At 37.3% G+C, this 19,909-nt stretch overlaps 1 protein-coding gene across 3 annotated transcripts in view; it reads left to right on the top strand.

The window, feature by feature from the left end:
- Window positions 1-19,909, top strand: part of FOLH1 (folate hydrolase 1) — a 62,790-nt gene that overhangs the window by 15,841 nt on the left and 27,040 nt on the right. For 2 of the 3 annotated variants that reach the window (XM_007457351.1, XM_007457352.1), the window contains exons 5-7: window positions 10,743-10,868; window positions 11,657-11,843; window positions 14,918-15,011. In XM_007457351.1, the coding sequence (XP_007457413.1) occupies window positions 10,743-10,868; window positions 11,657-11,843; window positions 14,918-15,011 (407 nt within the window). The remainder of the gene's footprint in view (window positions 1-10,742; window positions 10,869-11,656; window positions 11,844-14,917; window positions 15,012-19,909) is intronic. The other variant, XM_007457353.1, reaches the window with a different exon arrangement.

Here is a 19,909-nt window from a genome sequence, read left to right as displayed (position 1 = left end):
AGTTGTAACTTGGAAAGAGTTTTAATAATGTAGGGAAATTCCATTTTTTATCATCCCCATCCCGAGGTTTCTCAGAACTTGTCTAAAAACAAGAAATGTAAATAAAACTGAGAGTGAGTCCTGACTCATTCTGGAAATAATTTATTCATCTGTAGATCCATGACCTAATGTTTTAACATCCCATAGCACTAAAAGTTGTATTTCAAGTAAAATTTTATGCTTAGGTATGTATTATTTATAAAAGTTTGTAATGATGTTGCTAGACTCAATTGATGCTACTAATAATTATAATAGTAAGTTACTCTTGAAGAATTTTCTTAACATGTACAGCTTGTCATGGGAAATAAATATTTTTAAGCACTATACACACACACACACACACACACACACACACACACACACACACATTCTTAATCAAGGCAAGTTTGGCAGTGATTAATAAAAGACTTGCAAACATACCCAGATTCTAGGTAACAGAAACTGAAATGGAATTTAGCATGCTAGATGGTTATTAAGGAGTGTTCTTTTGGGATCAATATCTGTGGCAGGGAGGAGAAGGAAGCTGGAATAGGCAGATGGAGAAGCTGCACCTCAATGGTAGCTCAAGGACAGCCTCAGCTGACCCAGTGGGCAGCTCTGGAGTCAGAATAACGTTTCAGGATTGTCCTGGGCTGGACAAAGATGTCCAGGTATGCATACTCCCACATCGATCAGTCATTGGACATGTGCATCCTAAGAAGGGGCATGACCTTGAACAAGGTGGCTGTCTGTAGCTGATCGTGAGCAAGGGGCTGACTCCTGAAGGCTGCCTGCAGAGAGCCTTCCCTGCAGCAGGAGCAAGAACATCTTCAGTGAAGGGGAATCTGGACACCAATGCACTGGTGTCCAGCACAAATACATTTTACTTTAGAGTAAAATGCTTTAGGGAAAGGGGCAAATACAAGTTCAAGGAGAAAAAGTGATGATAAAATTCTGACTGAAGAGTGTGGTTTTAAAATGGATGATATTGAATAAAAAATCATTACAATATTTTAATTCCTTTGGATATAAATAAAAAGGTAAAACTCTTCTAAAAATGTTAATATTTATAATGTGTTGGAAATTGCATTGTTTGCTACAACTTAAAGACATGACAAAAAATTTCAGATGTCAACTTAAAAATAAAGGAGGGGGGGAGGACCTTCAAGATGGTGGAGGAGTAAGATGTGGACATGACCTTCCTCCCCACAAATACATCAAAAATACATCTACGTATGGAACAACTCCTACAGAGCACCTACTGAACGCTGGCAGAAGACCTCAGACCTCCCAAAAGGCAAGAAACTCCTCACATACCTGGGTAGGGCAAAAGAAAAGAGAAAAAACAGAGACAAAAGGATAGGGACGGAACCTGCACCAGTGGGAGGGAGCTGTGAAGGAGGGAAAGTTTCCACACACTAGGAGCCCCTTCACTGGCGGAGACTGCGGGGTGGGTGGGGGGCGGGGAGCTTCGGAGCCATGGAGGAGAGCACGGGAGCAGAGCTGCGGGGGGCAAAGCGGAGAGATTCCCGAAAAGAGGAGCGGTGCCGACCAGCACTCACCAGCCCGAGAGGCCTGTCTGCTCACCCGCCAGGGCAGGGGCGGCTGGGAGCTGAGGCTCAGGATTCGGAGGTCAGACCCCAGGTAGAGGATTGGGGTTGGCTGTATGAACACAGTCTGAAGGGCGCTAATGCGCCACAGCTAGCCGGGAGGGAGTCCGGGAAAAAGTTTGGAACTACGCAGGAGTCAAAAGACCCCAGGGTGTGCGAGGAGAGGGGATTCAGAGCACCGCCTAAGTCAGCTCCAGAGACGGGCGCAAGCCTAGGATACCAGAGACGGGCATGAAATGCTAAGGCTGCTACTGCAGCCACCAAGAATCCTGTGTGTCAAAAACAGAAATACAGATCAATGGAACGGGATAGAAAGCCCAGAGATAAACCCACGCACATATGGACACCTTATCTTTGATAAAGGAGGCAAGAATATACAGTAGAGAAAAGACAGCCTCTTCGATAAGTGGTGCTGGGAAAACTGGACAGTTACATGTAAAACAATGAAATTAGAACACTCCCTAACACCATACACAAAAATAAACAAAATGGATTAAAGACCTAAATGTAAGGCCAGACACTATCAAACTCTTAGAGGAAAACATAGGCAGAACACTATGACATAAATCACAGCAAGATCCTTTTTGACCCACCTCCTAGAGAAATGGAAATAAAAACAAAAATAAACAAATGGGACCTAATGAAACTTCAAAGCTTTTGCACAGCAAAGGAAACCATAAACAAGAGCAAAAGACAACCCTCAGAATGGGAAAAATATTTGCAAATGAAGCAACTGACAAAGGATTAATCTCCAAAATTTGCAAGCAGCTCATGCAGCTCAATAACAAAAAAACAACCCAATCCAAAAGGGCAGAAGACCTAAATAGACATTTCTCCAAAGAAGGAATACAGATAGCCAACAAACACATGAAAAAATGCTCAACATCATTAATCATTAGAGAAATGCAAATCAAAACTACAATGAGATATCATCTCACACCAGTCAGAATGGCCATCATCAAAAAACCTAGAAACAGTAAATGCTGGAGAGGGTGTGGAGAAAAGGGAACCCTCTTGCCCTGTTGGGGGGAATGCAAATTGCTCCAGCCACTATGGAGAACAGTATGGAGGTTCCTTAAAAAACTACAAATAGAATTACCATATGACCCAGCAATCCCACTACTGGGCATATACCCTGAGAAAACCATAATTCAAAAAGAGTCATGTACCAAAATGATCATTGCAACTCTATTTACAATAGCCAGGACATGGAAGCAACCAAAGAGTCCATCAACAGATGAATGGATAAAGAAGGTGTGGCACATATATACAATGGAATATTACTCAGCCATAATAAGCAATGAAACTGAATTATTTGTAGTGAAGTGGATGGACCTAGAGTCTGTCATACAGAGTGAAGTAAGTCAGAAAGAGAAAAACAAATACCGTATGCTAACACATATATATGGAATCTAATTTTAAAAAAAGGTCATGAAGAACCTAGGGGTTAAGATGGGAATAAAGACACAGACCTACTAGAGGATGGACTTGAGGGTATGGGTAGGGGGAAGGGTAAGCTGTGACAGAGTGAGAGGGTGGCATGGACATATATACACTACCAAACGTAAAATAGATAGCTAGTGGGAAGCAGCCGCATAGCACACGGAGATCAGCTTGGTGGTTTGTGACCACCTAGAGGGATGGGATAGGAAGGGTGGGAGGGAGGGAGACACAAGAGGGAAGAGATATGGGAACATATGTATATGTATAACTGATTCACTTTGTTATAAAGCAGAAACTAACACACCACTGTAAAGCAATTATACTCCAATAAAGATGTTAAAAAAAGAAAAAATCCTGTGTGCAAGCACAGGTCACTATCCACACCTCCCCTCCTGGGAGCCAGTGCAGCCCATCATTGCCAGGGTCCTGTGATCCATGGACAGCCCCGGGAGAGCACAGGGTGCACTCAGGCTGTTGCAATGTCATGCTGGTCTCTGCCTTTGCAGCCTCGCCCCACATTCTGTACCCCTTTGGCCTGAGTGAGCCAGAGCACCCAATCAGCCTCTACTTTAACCCCCTCCTGTCTGGGTGAAGAAGAGATGCCCTCAGGAGACCTACATACAGAGGCGGGGCCAAATCCAAAGCTGAACCCCAGGAGCTGTGAGAACAAAGAAGAGAAAGGGAAATCTCTCCCAGCAGCCTCAGGAGCAGCGGATTAAAGCTCCACAGTCAACTTGATGTACCCTGCATCTGTGGAATAACTCAGTAGACAATGAATCATCCCAAAACTGAGGTGGTGGACTTTGGGAGCAAATGTAGACTTGGGGTTTGCTTTCTGCATCTAATTTGTTTCTAGTTTTATGTCTATAATAGTTTAGTATTTAGAGCTTATTATCATAGGTATCTTTGTTTATTGATTTGGTTGCTCTCTTCCTTTTTTTAATATATATATATATTTTTTTTGTTTGTTTTCCTTTTTCTCTTTTTGTGAGTGTGTATCTGTATGCTTCTTTGTGTGATATTATCTGTATAGGTTTGCTTTTACCATTTGTCCTAGGGTTCTGTCTGTTCGTTATTTTTTTCTTTAGTATAGTTTTTAGCGCTTGTTATCATTGGTGGATGTGTTTATTGGTTTGGTTGCTCTCTACTTTTTAAATTACTTTTTAATTTTAATAATTTATTTTAATTTTAATAACTTTTATTTTATTATTTTTTTGGTTTTTTTTTTTTCTTTCCTCCCTTTTCTTCTGAGCTGTGTGGCTGACAGTGTCTTGGTGCTCTGGCTAGGTGTTAGGCCTGAACCTCTTGAGGTGGGAGAGCTGAATTCAGGACATTGGTCCACAAGAGACCTCCCAGCTCCTTGTAATATTAATCGGCGAGAGCCCTCCCAGAGATCTCCATCTCAACACTAAGACCCAGCTCCACTCAACGACGAGCAAGCTCCATTGCTTGACACCGCATGCCAAACAACTAGCAAGACAGGAACACAACCCCATCCATTAACAGAGAGGCTGCCTAAAATCATAATAAGTTCACAGACACCCCAAAACACACCACCAGATGCTGTCCTGCCCACCAGAAAGACAAGATCCAGCCTCATCGACCAGAATACAGGCACAAGTTCCCTCCACCAGGAAACCTACACAACCCACTGAACCAACATTACCCACTGGAGGCAGACATCAAAAACAATGGGAACTATGAACTGGCAGACTGCGAAAAGGAGACACTAAACACAGTACATTGAGCAAAATGAGAAGACAGAAAAATACACAGCAGATGAAGGAGCAAGGTATAAACCCACCAGGCCAAAAAATGAAGAGGAAACAGACAGTCTACCTGAAAAATAATTCAGAGTAATGATAGTAAACATGATCCAAAACCTTGGAAATAGAATGGAGAAAATACACAAAATGTTTAACAAGGACCTAAAAGAACTAAAGAGCAAACAAACAATGATGAACAATACAATAAGTGAAATTAAAAATTCTCTAGAAGGAAACAATAGATAAATGAGGCAGAAGAACAGAAAAGTGACCTGGAAGATAAAATAGTGAAAAAAACTACCACAGAGCAGAAAAAAGAAAAAAGAATTAAGGACAGTCTCAGAGATCTCTGGGACAACATTAAACGCATGAACATTCAAATTATAGGGGTCCTAGAAGAAGAAGAGAAAAAGAAAGGGACTGTGAAAATATTTGAAGAGATTATAGTTGAAAACTTCCCTAATATGGGAAAGGAAATAGTCAATCAAGCCCAGGAAGCGCAGAGAGCCCCATACAGTATAAATCCAAGGAGAAACATGCCAGGACACATATTAATCAAACTATCAAAAATTAAATACAAAGAAAAAATATTAAAAGCACCAAGAGAAAAGCAACAAATAACAAACAAGGGAATCCCCATAAGGTTAACAGCTGATTTTTCAGCAGAAACTCTGAAAGCCAGAAGGGACTGGCAGGACATATTGAAAGTGAGGAAAGGGAAAAACGTACAACCAAGATTACTCTACCCAACAAGGATCTCATTCAGATTCAACAGAGAAATTAAAACCTTTACAGACAACAAAAACTAAGAGAATTCAGCAGCACCAAACCAGCTTTACAACAAATGCTAAAGGAACTTCTCTAGGCAGAAGTACAAGAGATGGAAAAGACCTACAGTAATAAACACACAACAATTAAGAAAATGGTAATACAAACATACATATTGATAATTACCTTAAATGTAAATGGACTAAATGCTCCAACCAAAACACACAGACTGGTTGAATGGATACAAAAACAAGACCCATATATATGCTGTCTACAAGAGACCCACTTCAGACCTAGGCACACATACAGACTGAAAGTGAGGGGATGGATCAAGATATTCCATGCAAAAGGAAATCAAAAGAAAGCTGGAGTTGCAATTCTCATATCAGAAAAAATAGACTTTAAAATAAAAACTGTTACAAGAGACAAAGAAGGGCACTACATAATGACCAAGGGATCAATTCAAGAAGATATTACAATTGTAAATATTTATGCACAAAACATTGGAGCAGTTCAATACATAAGGCAAATGCTAACACCCATAAAAGGGGAAATCAACAGTAACACAATAATAGTAAGGGACTTTAATACCCCACGTTCACCAATGGACAGATCATCCAAAAAGAAAATAAGGAAACACAAACTTTAAGTGACAAATTAAACAAGATGGACTTAATTGATAATTATAGGACATTCCATCCCAAAACAACAGAATACACTTTCTTCGCAAGTGCTCATGGAACATTCTCCAGGAGAGATCACATCTTGGGTCACAAACCAAGCCTCAGTAAATTTAAGGAAATTGAAATCATATCGAGCATCTTTTCTGACCACAATGCTATGGTATTAGAAATAAAGTACAGGGAAAAAAATGTAAAAACACAAACACATGGAGGCTAAACAATGTTTTTTTTTTTTTTTTTTTTGCTGTACACGGCCCTCTCACTGTTGTGGCCTCTCCCGTTGCAGAGCACAGGCTCCGGACGTGCAGGCTCAGCGGCCATGGCTCACGGGCCCAGCCGCTCTGTGGCATGAGGGATCTTCGCGGACCAGGGCACAAACCCATTTCCCCTGCATCGGCAGGCGGACTCTCAACCACTGCGCCACCAGGGAAGCCCCTAAACAATATGTTTCTAAATAACCAAGACATCACTGAAGAAATCAAAGAGGAAATCAAAAAATACCTAGAGGCAAATGACAGTGAAAACACAACGATCCAAAATCTATGGGATTCAGCAAAGGCAGTTCTAAAAGGGAAGTTTATAGCAATACCATCCTACCTCAAGAAACAAGAAACATCTCAAATAAACAACCTAACCTTACACCTAAAGAAATTAGAGAAAGAAGAACAAAAAACCCCAAAGTGATCAGAAGGAAAGAAATCATAAAAATCAGATCAGAAATAAATGAAAAAGAAATGAAGGAAACGATAGCAAAGATCAGTAAGACTAAAAGCTGGTTCTTTGGGAAGATAAACAAAATTGATAAACCATTAGCCAGACTCATCAGGAAAAAAAGGGAAAAGGCTCAAATCAATAGAATTAGAAATGAAAAATGAGAAGTAACAACGGACACTGCAGAAATACAAAAGATCATGAGAGATTACTACAAGCAACTCTGTGCCAATAAAATGGACAACCTGGAAGAAATGGACACATTCTTAAAAAAGCACCTTCCGAAACTGAACCAGGAAGAAATAGAATATATCAACAGACCAATCACAAGCACTGAAATTGAAACTGATTAAAAATCTTCCAACAAACAAAAGCCCAGACCAGATGGCTTCACAGGCGAATTCTATCAAACATTTAGAGAAGAGCTAACACCTATCCTTCTTAAACTCTTCCATAATATAGCAGAGGGAGAAACACTCCCAAACTCATTCTATGAGGCCACAACCGCCTGATACAAAAACCAAAGATATCACAAAAAAAGAAAAGTACAGGCCAATATCACTGATGAACATAGATGCAAAACTTCTCAACAAAATACTAGCAAACAGAATCCAACAGCACATTAAAAGGATCATACATGATGATCAAGTGGGGTTTATCCCAGGAATGCAAGGATTCTTCAATGTGTGCAAATCAATCAATGTGTTAAACCATATTAACAAAATGAAGGGAAAAACCATATGATCATCTGGATAGATGCAGAAAAAGCTTTGGAAAAAATTCAACACCCATTTATGATAAAAACCCTCCAGAAAGTGGGCATAGAGAGAACTTAATCTCAACATAATAAAGGCCATATAAGACAAATCCACAGCCAACATCGCTCTCAATGGTGAAAAACTGAAACCATTTCCACTAAGATCAGGAACAAGACAAGGTTGCCCTCTCTCACCACTGTTATTCAACATAGTTTTGGAAGTTTTAGCCACAGCAGCCAGAGAAGAAAAAGAAATAAAACGAATCCACATCGGAAAAGCAAAAGTAAAACTGTCACTGTTTGCACATGACGTGATACTATACATAGAGACTCCTAAAGATGCTACCAGATAACCACTAGAGCTAATCAATGAATTTGGTAAAGTAGCAGGATACAAAATTAATGCACAGAAATCTCTTGCATTCCTAAACACTAATGATGAAAAATCTGAAAGAGAAATTAAGGAAACACTCCCATTTACCATTGCAACAAAAAGCATAAAATACCTAGGAATCAACCTACCCCAGGAGACAAAAGACCTGTATGCAGAAAACTATAAGACACTGATGAAAGAAATTACAAATGACACCAACAGATGGAGAGGTATACCATGTTCTTGGATTGGAAGAATCAACACTGTGAAAATGACTATAGTACCCAAAGCAATCAACAGATTCAATGCATACCCTATCAAACTACTAATGGCATTTTTCACAGAACTAGAACATAAGATTTTACAATTCATATGGAAACACAAAAGACCCCAAATAGCCAAAGCAATCTTGAGAAAGAAAAAGAGAGCTGGAGGAATCAGGCTCCCTTACTTCAGACTATACTACCAAGCTACAGTAATCAAGACAGTATGGTAATGGCACAAAAACAGAAATATAGATTAATGGAGCACTATAGAAAGCCCAGAGATAAACCCATGTATCTATGGTTACCTTATCTTTGATAAAGGAGGCAAGAATATACAATGGAGAAAAGACAGTCTCTTCAATAAGTGGTGCTGGGAAAACTGGACAGACACATGTAAAAGAATGAAATTAGAAAACACCCTAACACCATACACAAAAAAAACCCTCAAAATGGATTAAAGAACTAAATGTAAGGCCAGACAGTATAAAATTCTCAGAGGAAAACATAGGCAGAACACTCTATGACATAAATCACAGCAAGATCACAGCAGGATCCCTTTTGACCCACCTAGAGAAAGAGAAATAAAAACAAAAATAAACAAATGGGACCTAATGAAGCTTAAACGATTTTGCACAGCAAGGAAACCATAAACAAGACAAAAAGACAACCCTCAGAATGGGAGAAAATATTTACAAATGAAGCAACTGACAAAGGATTAGTCTCCAAAATATACAAGAAGCTCATGCAGCTCAATGTCAAAAATCAAGCAACCCAGTCCAAAAATGGGTAGAAGACTAAACAGACATTTCTTCAGAGAGGATATACAGATTGCCAACAAAGACAGGAAAGGATGCTCAACATCACTAATCATTAGAGAAATGCAAATCAAAAGTACAATTTGGTATTACCTCATACCAGTCAGAATGGCCATCATCAAAATGTCTACAAACAATAAATGCTGGAGAGGGTGTGGAGGAAAGGGAACCCTCTTGCACTGTTGCTGGGATTGTAAATTGATACAGCCACTATGGAGGTTCCTTAAAAAATTTAAAAAGAACTACCATACATACAACCCAGCAATCCCACTACTGGGCATATATATCCTGAGAAAACCACAATTCAAAAATAGACATGTATCACAATGTTCACTGCAGCACTGTTTATAATAGCCAGGACATGGAAGCAAACTAAGTGTCCATCATCAGATGAATGGGTGAAAAAGATGTGGCACATATATACAATATAATATTAGCCATAAAAAGAAATGAAATTATTTGTAGTGAGGTGGATGGACCTAGAATCTGTCATACAGAGTGAAGTAAGTCAGAAAGAGAAAAACAAATACTGTATGCTAACACATATGTATGGAATCTAAAAAATTTTTTAAAAGTGGTTTTGAAGAACCTAGGGGTAGGACAGGAATAAAGACAAAGATGTAGAGAATGGACTTGAGGACACAGGGAGGGGGAAGGGTAACCTGGGACAAAGTGAGAGAGTGGCATGGACATATATACACTACCAAAGGTAAAATAGATGGCTAGTGGGAAGCAGCCGCATAGCACAGGGAGATCAGCTCAGTGCTTTGTGACCACCTAGAGGGTTGGGATAGGGAGGGTGGGAGGGAGATGCAAGAGGGAGGGGATATGGGGATATATGTATAACTATAGCTGATTTGCTTTGTTATACAGCAGAAACTAACACACCATTGTAAAGCAATTATACTCCAATAAAGATGTTTAAACAAATCCCAAAAATAATAAATAAAGGAGGGATACATTTGTCTTCAAAAATAATCTAGGGAGTAGGTGAGCAAAAAAAATGTGTGAAGAACACTGATCTAATCTAACAGGCCATTTTACAAATGATAATGTTGATACTCCGAGATGTTAGAATACTCGCACGTAATCCTGAAGCCAGACCCGTAAAGCAGTATTACCTGACATTTCTTTTTTACCTGGTGGTGTGAAGACCCATTGTGAATATACTTCAAAGAGAATACAGCTCTCATCTAGGGCTTTTTCACCTAGGATATCTGACCCCTGCCAAATTGAAGTGTGTATATTTACGTACATTTTTCTGACGAACACTTCTATAGTTTTATGATCACTTTACAGGAGACATCAACATAAACAAAACTTAATAGTTAACTCCTAAGTCTCTACCCAGGTAATTGCCTTCTTAATTCAAGTTCATTTCTCTATTGAATCTCTTACCTGAGGCTCATGCTTTTCTGACCCTCTTGCATACTCTTGTCTCTTACCTCTTTCAAAGATGTGAAACAGTCTTCACGCAGAAAAACCTCTTTCATTAAATCTTACTTGTAGTAAGTCATCCGTGATCTCAACAGGGTGACCTAGTCTATGTTAACTACGCACGAACTGAAGACTTCTTTAAACTAGAGCGGGACATGAAAATTAATTGCTCTGGGAAGATTCTGATTGCCAGATATGGGAAAATTTTCAGAGGAAATAAGGTAAAAAATAATCTTTTTTTCTTTTCCACAAAAATAAAAAGTTATATTGTATCTTACATGGGTAGAACCACATCCTTAAAACTTTTGGAGGACTGTGATCTTATACTCTATACCAGCCCACCTAATAGGGAAGATACATTTTCAAGCTTATATACAGGGGTTTTAAACTGGGTCATTTGAATTCGGCCAGGGTAGGAGTTCAGGGAAACAGAACAGGTTTTTTCCATAGCTACACATTATGCCTGTGGTCTACAAAGAAGCATGCATTTGATTTGTTGTTAACGTTCAGTATCTTTGTTTTAAATGTTACCTTTGAAAATATTTACTAAATTAAATTTTAGTATTAATTCTTATTATAGGTAATGAGAGAAACCAATTTATACACAGCAGTTTTGAAAGTTACTATCACTTAATTTGGCTTGATTTGCTAATATTTTTTCTTCTTTTGTGGGAAGCTAAATTTCAGAAATATTCCCTCTCAACCATAGAAGAAATGGGAGTCTAGTCTGTGGAGTCTACTTGCTTATTGTGCTTCTAGACTAGAGGAAGGAAATAGCACATACTCACTACCACTAATATGTACATTTTTAAAATCTGCTGCTCTGAGGGCTGATTCAGCCCTGGAAACTCATTTTTAGAGCTTGCAGTAGGAAAAAGAAAAAGCCAACTCTCTGTGAGATGTCCCTTGTTGTAAGTCTAAGGATAAAAGACTGAAGATAAGGTTTAGCTACTTATTTAAGAGTAATTTTGAGTAACCAACCTAAAATAAGAAAGACTGTCTATTCCAGGTTAAAAATGCCCAGCTGGCTGGGGCCAAAGGGATCATTTTGTACTCAGATCCTGCTGATTACTTTGCTCCCGGGGTGGAGTCCTATCCAAGTGGTTGGAATCTTCCTGGAGGTGGTGTTCAGCGTGGAAATATCTTAAATCTTAATGGTGCAGGGGACCCTCTCACACCTGGCTACCCAGCAAATGGTGAGTGACCAGGCCTTAATCATCACAAAAACCTTAACATTGTAAAGTGATTTTACCAAAGGATTTCCTTTGATACATGGATAAAGTATGTCTTTTTCTTGTTCTCTTTGTATCTAAGAATAAAGGAATTTGAACTCAGAAAATTGTTGGTTTGGGTCCCTTATCCCTTATTTGGAATCCTTGGGTCTGTTAGGTTTTGAAATGCAGACATTTTCAGATATTTAAAAGTAATATGGTGCATATACCATTTCTTGCATAACATTCACATAGGAGGATGGAGCATAACATGGGAAGCAAGCATGTAAATATTTTTGCAGTAAAATGTATGAATAATCATATTAAGCAGAGGAATGTAAGTAATATAAATTGTCTACTCAAGTCAGATCTTGCTTCCAAATTAGTTTACATCAGATCATGTTTTGTTGACAAGTAAATTCCCCCCAATTAATGGATTTCATAGTTTTTAAAATTTCTCATTGTAGATAAGGGATAGTAGAACAAAAGAAGTTCTATAAATCCCTGAAATGACATTTAGAATTTAGAGCCTTGAAAATGCTTATTGTATCATTGCTGTATAAAGATAATAGTGATCACTTTCAAGGAGTATTTCCTCAATGCTAGCTCTTTACATGCATTAACAACCCTATAAGCTTTGTTGTGTTATTATCTCTGCTTGACAGAGGAGGGAAGTGAGACTAGAAGTAAGCAATCTCTGCCCTAGACCATCACGCCACTAAATGAGGAGTGAGGATTCAAATTCAGATGGTCTAGCCCCGAGTCCACATGTTTGTCTTATGCTGAAATGCTCTGCTGTAAAACAGTAGATCATTAACAAAGGGAGCTAATTTATTTTGAATGTACTCAGCTAGTTGATGACATTTACAAAAATCTGTGATCACTTAATTTGTGTGGTTTAAAACTAACTAAGGTGTGTACCTTGGATAAAATAGGTTACCAAGTATCCATGGCATTTCCATATTTATATTTCATCTGGTTTTTCTATCAAATTGTAAACCCCTGTAAAGTTTATGCATTTTGGCTTCGTAAATCTTCTTGGAATATAGTACATTATCATAGATTTTTTTTTAAGCAATACATATTATCCTATAATAAAATCACTTAAGTCTACCTGAACTTTACTTACTTAGCCTTTTTATTCCCAAGTTTTGAAAAATGCAACTTTTCCCAAGCTCTGTTGTTTATATAAAGCTAAAATTGTACCTCCTGCTGATGCAGGGGACACGGGTTCGTGCCCCGGTCCGGGAAGATCCCACATGCTGCGGAGGGGCTGGGCCTGTGAGCCATGGCCACTGAGCCTTTGTGTCCGGAGCCTGTGCTCCGCAACGGGAGAGGCCACAGCAGTGAGAGGCCCGCATACCGCAAAAAAAACCCAGAAAACATGTGAACATAAAATAAGATTAACTGGACTATTATCCTCAAATTTAAAAGATGACATTGTAGAAAGAAAAATCATGTTATCCCTGTGAGGCTTGCATTTGTTGAATTCCCTTTTGTGCCCTATTTTTTTTTTCTTTTCCTTTTAATTTTAATTTTTATTATGGAATACTTCTAACTTACAAAAAAATAGAGAAAATTATCACCACTTTGTCAATATTTTATCTCTTCATCTTCCCTTTTTGCATTATTACCCTAAAGAATTTTAAAACAAATCCCATGCAACATATTATGTCATTTTACTATAAAAAGAATAGCTTTTGTAATCCCCTAAAGCTCTTATAATTTAAAATTTTGAAGAAAAAAAATGGAAAAATAGCTTTTATTTTTCTTAAATCTGAAGAAATGACAGAAAATATGTTTTTATTTTGAGGTAGAGTTTACATGTAACAAAACACACAGGTCTTGAGTTCATTCAATAAATTTTTTTAAATTGCATGTATCTATATCACTCAAAATAAGATATAGGGCATTTCTGTGACTCCAGAAAGTTCTCTGGTGCCCCTTTCTGGTCAATTTTTACCATATCCCCCTAGAAGCAACCACTTTCTGATATCTGTCAGCATTGATTAGTTTGGTTTTGAACTTCATATAAATGGAATCAGATAGTAACTATTCTTTTGTGTGTTGGTGGAAAATCAAATAACAGTCAAGCTAAGAAGAAAGAAAAGAATTTTATTTGAGTCAAACTGAGGATTATAACCCAGGGAACAGATTTGCAGAAGCTCTGAGAACTGTTCCATTGGTCAGGAGTTAGAGATGCAATTTTATACATTTCTGCGACAAAGAATTTCTGTGTTATATTGACAGGTTAGCATTCTACATAAAGTTGATCAAAGATGTTTTGGTCAATACAACTCCCTGTATGGGATGAAAAAGAAATTAAAATAACCTTAAAACTACAACGTTGGTGTCTGAATAAAGCAACCATTTTTCTTAAAGGTTGATTACATCCTCCTGTTTGAGGAGGCCTAGTTAATGTACAATACAGATGTACATTGCACATTGGGAAAGGCCTACCACAAAGCAGGCATATTATTTTTTTCCTTTCTTAGTTTGATTTCCCAGTCATAGAAAAATTTATGATATTTCCTCATCATTTGCCTTGCTGCTCTCACTCAGTACAACGATTAGAGATTATTCATGTTATTGTGTGTGTTAATAGTTTCTTCCCTTTACTTGCTGAGTAGAATTCTATTATGGGACTGTTGTACAAATTGCTTATTCATTCTCCTATTTACAAACAGCTGGATTGTGTCCCATATGGGCTACCTAGATTCAGCTGCTATGAGCAATTTTGTGCAGGTCTTTTTGTGGACATATGTTTCCATCTTTCTTGGGTAAATACCTAGGAGTGTAATTGTTCTGCCATAGGGCATAATTCTGTATAATATTACTCTTCAAAAAAGTTATTTAAAGTGACTCTCTAATTATACACTCTTACAAGAATGTTTGAGAGTTTCAGTTGCTCCACATTTTCGCTAACATTTGAAACTGTCTATCTTTTTAATTGTAACAGTTCTAGTAGATGCAATTTAAGAATGTGTTTAATGTGATTTACAGGGAACATTTTGAAAGCGACTCCATTTTTATTAGAAGTATGTTCAACTTTTTTTCAGAATATGCTTATAGACGTGAAATCGCAGAGGCTGTCGGTCTTCCAAATATTCCTGTTCATCCAATTGGATACTATGATGCACAGAAGCTCCTAGAGTAAGTTTGTAAGAAACAAACAGATGGCTATTTGGGTAATTCTCTTTACTGGCAATCTTCAACTTTCATACTTTTATCTCCATTTGATACTGAAGTTTTCTGTGCTCAATTTTTACCATACCCCCTAGAAGCAACCATTTTCTGATATCTATCATCATTGATTAGTTTGGTTTTGAACTTGATATAAATGGAATCAGGTAGTATCTATTCTTTTATGTGTTTTCAGAAAATCAAATAAGCATACAATTTTATCACCATTTTATAGAACAGTGGTTCTAACCTGGGATTTGCTTTAAATACTGGTATCCAGTGTGTGACAGCCATGAAAGTGAGTCTTTCAGATCATCAACTGTGGGGAGTGTCATTGATAAGGTGCTCCACTGTGTTTTGAAATCCATCACCCTGTTTGTGTCAAGGCCATGCTGCCCATAGATGCTCCCAGTGAGTAACTAAATGCAGCAAGGGTACTAAATGAGGCCCATTACTGGGAGGCATGGGACTCCTCTGATGGGAGACTCTGGCTCAGGACTCCCTGACAGCCTTGCTATCAAGGGATTCTGCCACCAGCACTCTTCTTTCTTCTCTTTCTCTTTTACCCCATTTCTAACCTGCATTGCAGTCTGATGGCTTTCTCAGCCTCTCTTAGCTCCCTTGCTATTTCTTTCACATGGCTTTCCCCTAATAAATCTCTTACTTATTGAAACCTCTTATTGTCTACTTCTTGGTGGACCTGGAATAATGCCCTTTGAAAGCATCTTCCATTGATATTCATCTTTATCCATTCCTCTTCTTCCTCTGCTTTCACTATTGAAGCTTCTCCAAAGTTGTTATTGTTTAACCTGACATTGGAGTTCTTTCCTGTCCTACTTTCTCCCATCTGCATGTCCCTTCTTCTCCATTATCCTTGAGGAGGGGAGAGAGCACTGACTTCTCTGAAAGTAGAATCACTGGAGACCAAAGCATCCGGCCAGTTAGTCCCTTTTCTTCTTTGAGTTTAAGGCATTCTTAATCATTTTATTCTAGAATGTATAAGAAAACTTATTTATGACCTAGTTCAGTGCCCTCATTTTTACAGGTGAGGAGGCTGTCATCAGAGAATTGGAGGTGTCTGTCCAATTTAAGGGCAGATTAAGGAATAGCAAGCACCCTGGTCTTTTTTTCTTTTGAGCTCTTAGCTTTACCACATGCGTTAAGATTCAGGATGGGGCACAACTTTTGAGGGCACCACGGACTATGTGTTTGTGTAAATATAAAGTCTAAATATTCATTATATTTAAAAGATGAATGTGATTGTAGTTTTACCTGTGATAGTGGAAAATTGTAAACAAAACAAATCTTCAGTAATTGGTAAGTAGTTAAATATATTACTGTCTATGACAGTACATGAAGCCATTAAAATATATGTTGTACAAGAGTATTTAACAATCTGGGTGCATGCTTATGCTATACTATTAAATAGAAAAAGTAGATTTCAAATATATATATATATTATATATATATAAAATAATCCCTAAATTATACGTTTTAAAAAGTGAACCCGTATTATCTTTGTAGTTAGAAAAAGAGTGCATGGAAGGAAAGAAGGAAGGATCATACAGAATTGGACGTGAGGTTTATTTAACCATGTCTACCATTTGACTACTCTGGTAAACTAGTTGAATTTGGCTATGCCCTAACTGGGTTGTAGAATTATTAATACTTGATCAAAAAAATTACCAAATGTATTTAAGTCAGCTTTAGTAAGTCATTTTGTAAATGCAGTCATCATTAAATAACATAAATTCTATGGAAGTATATTTTGCATTCAAAACACCATGATTAAAAAGGAATTTTGGTAGTACAGAAATACAGAAATGTATTAAAAATGTATTTGGAAGGAGGAGATGATCTGTGTATACTAAAAGCAATAAGATAATTTCGGTTTTACCATCCATACCTTCTAAGGTATAGTGAAATGTTCTAGACTGGAATTTAGTCGTAAAACATTTTAAGAACATGTAATTTGTTTATGAATTTCATTGGGAGTATTTACTCCCTCTGCATAATTATCTAGGGAGTGTGCTACATATCCAGTATAGTCAGTTCTCATATTCCCACACACGGTTAGTAGTGTAACATTATGTATTAATTAGAATAGACAGTATTTTACAAATTGGGTATATCATAAAATGAAAGTTTCTTAATAAGTATATGAGAAGAAGAGGAGAGACATAAAGTTATATAATGGCCCAGGTATGCTGAGAACTTTAATAAAATGTTGATGAAATGTGAATTATAAAAAAAAGAAAATTGTGTTTACCTAGGTGGGAGAAAAGGGGAACAAGGTGTATGTTCTTTCTTATTCTTTTTTGCATCTGTACTGAAGGGAATGTGGTTACATGGTTTCTTTTTGTCTCCCTGAGTAACTACCAGGATTATAATGACTGCAACGACAATAATAATAAAGACAATGATAATAGCATCTAACATGCATAGAGTGCTAATTATATTCTAGCACTTACTTTTTGCTAAATGATTACATACTGTTTATCAATTAGCCCATAAAACAACTACATGAGTTAATATTGTGATAACTAATTTTACAAATAAAGAAATCAAAGTTCAGAGAGTATGTGATAGATCTGGGACCCAAATTCATGTCTGATGTAAAAGACAGCTTTGTTGAGCATCACTTATTCTCTGTTCAACAGCACAAGCATTTAGTAGGCATCTGTTTGTCAAGGCACTGTCTCATTCTTGTGTCTCTGCTCAGAACACCTTTAATGGCTTCCTACAGCCTGTCTACTCAAGGTACACTTATGGAATGGCCTCTTTTTGTCAAGCACTGTGGTAAAAGTATGATTTATATATAGACTTTGTTCTCAGGGCCCTCAAAATATAGTACAGAAGCTCACAGCTTAATAGAGCCTACATGACAAACCACGAAATTCTAGCACATCATTTTCTGCCCATCTAGCTTGTTCCTAATTTTTAAGAATTAAACTCATTATTTTGAGATACTTGTGATTCACATGCAACTGTAAGTAGTACTAAAGAGTCCCTCTAGGCCATTTACCCAGCTTTCCCCAATGGTAACATCTTTCAAAGTATAGTACAATATCACAACCAAGATATTGATATATTTTTTTTATACTTATGACACAAAACATTTTCATCATCACCAGGATCCCGCATGTGGCCCTTTTAGCCACACCCACTCCTTTCCTGTCCCCCTCCATCCATACCCTCTGACCTTAACTCCTAGCAGCTACTAATCTGTTCACCATTTCTATAATTTCATCATTTCAAGAATGTTATATAAATGTATACCCTTGTGGGATTTTTCTTCACTCAGCATAATTCTCTGGAGATTTGTTCAAGTTGTTGTATATATAGTTTTCTTTCTTTTTAATACTGAGGAGTGTTCCATTGTATTTGGTATCACAGTTTGTTGCACCATTTGAAGAACAACCAGTTTGTAGCTATTATGAATAAAGCTGCTACAGATAATCGTGTACAGATTTGTGTGTCAACGTAAGTTTTCATTTCTCTGAAGTGCAATTGCCGGGTCATATGATAATAGCATGTTTACTTTTTTAAGAATCTGACAAACTTTTTCCATAGTGGTTGTATCCTTTTACATCCTACCAGCAATATAAAAAAAAATACAGTTCTTCCAATCCTTTTATAAGTACTTGTATTCTGACATCACAAAATATTTCAGGTTTGTCTTGTATTTTCTTTCAATATTTCTAGTTTTCTCATAATTTTCATCATGAATGGATGTTGAATTTTCCCCAGTGTTTTATTGTTGCTGTGGTTGTTTGTTTTCTGCATCAATTTTTCTGATCATGTGGTTTTTCTTTAGCCTGTTAATGTGGTATATTACACTTTTTGATTTTTGCATGTGGTATCAGTCTTGCATTCATGGAATAAATCTCGGTCATGGTGTATAATCCTTTCAAAATGCTGTTGAATTTGGTTTTGCAGTATTTTATTAATGATTTTTGTGTCAATATTCATATTTATCTTTAGTTTCCCTGTGATTTCTTTATCTGGTTTTGGTGTCATGGTAATGTTTGTCGCATAGGGTAACTTTAGAAATGTTCCTCCTGTTTTTCTAAAGAACATGTGAAGGATTGATGTTTATTCTTTACTGATTGCTAGCATTCAGCAGTGAAGCCATATGGGCTTCTCTTTCTGAGAAGTTTGTTTTTTTTTTTTGGCCATGGCTCACGGGCCCAGCCACTCCGCGGCATGTGGGATCCTCCCGGACCGGGGCACGAACCCGTGTCCCCTGCATCGGCAGGCGGACTCTCAACCACTGCGCCACCAGGGAAACCCTCTGAGAAGTTTTGATTACTTGTTATAGCCTACTTACATTTTCTCTTTCTTCAGTTTTGGTAGTTTATATCTTTTCAGGAATTCATTTCATTGAGGTTAATTTGTTGGTATATAATTGTTTATAGTGTTCCCTTATAATCCTTTTAATTTCTGTAAAGTCAATAGTAGTATTCCCTCTTTTGTTCTTGATTTTCAGTCTTCTCCCCTTTTTTTCTTGGTCAGTCTAGCTAATGATTTGTCAATTTTATTGATCTTTTCAAAGAACCAACTTTTGCTTTCATTCATTTTTAAAAATTTTTTTTTCTAGCTTTTATTTTGTTATTTTTGCTCCAGTCTTTATTATTGCCTTTCTTATGCTTATATGAATTTAGCTTTCTTTTCATTGTTGAATTTCTTTGGGTGGAAGATTAGTTTATTGATTTGATAGCTTTCTACTTTTTTAATATAGGTGTTTACAGCTATATATTTCCCTCTAAACACTGTTTTAACTGCATCTCATAACTTTTGGTGTCTTATGTCTTCATTTTTATTCATCTCAAAGTTTTTTTTTTTTTTTTTTTGTGATACGCAGGCCT

This window comes from Lipotes vexillifer, unplaced genomic scaffold (assembly GCF_000442215.2).
Source record: "Lipotes vexillifer unplaced genomic scaffold, Lipotes_vexillifer_v1.1 scaffold1505, whole genome shotgun sequence".
Taxonomy (NCBI): Eukaryota; Metazoa; Chordata; class Mammalia; order Artiodactyla; family Lipotidae; genus Lipotes; species Lipotes vexillifer.
Note: the sequence above shows the minus strand (reverse complement) of the source record. Positions and strands in the feature narration are given on the sequence as shown.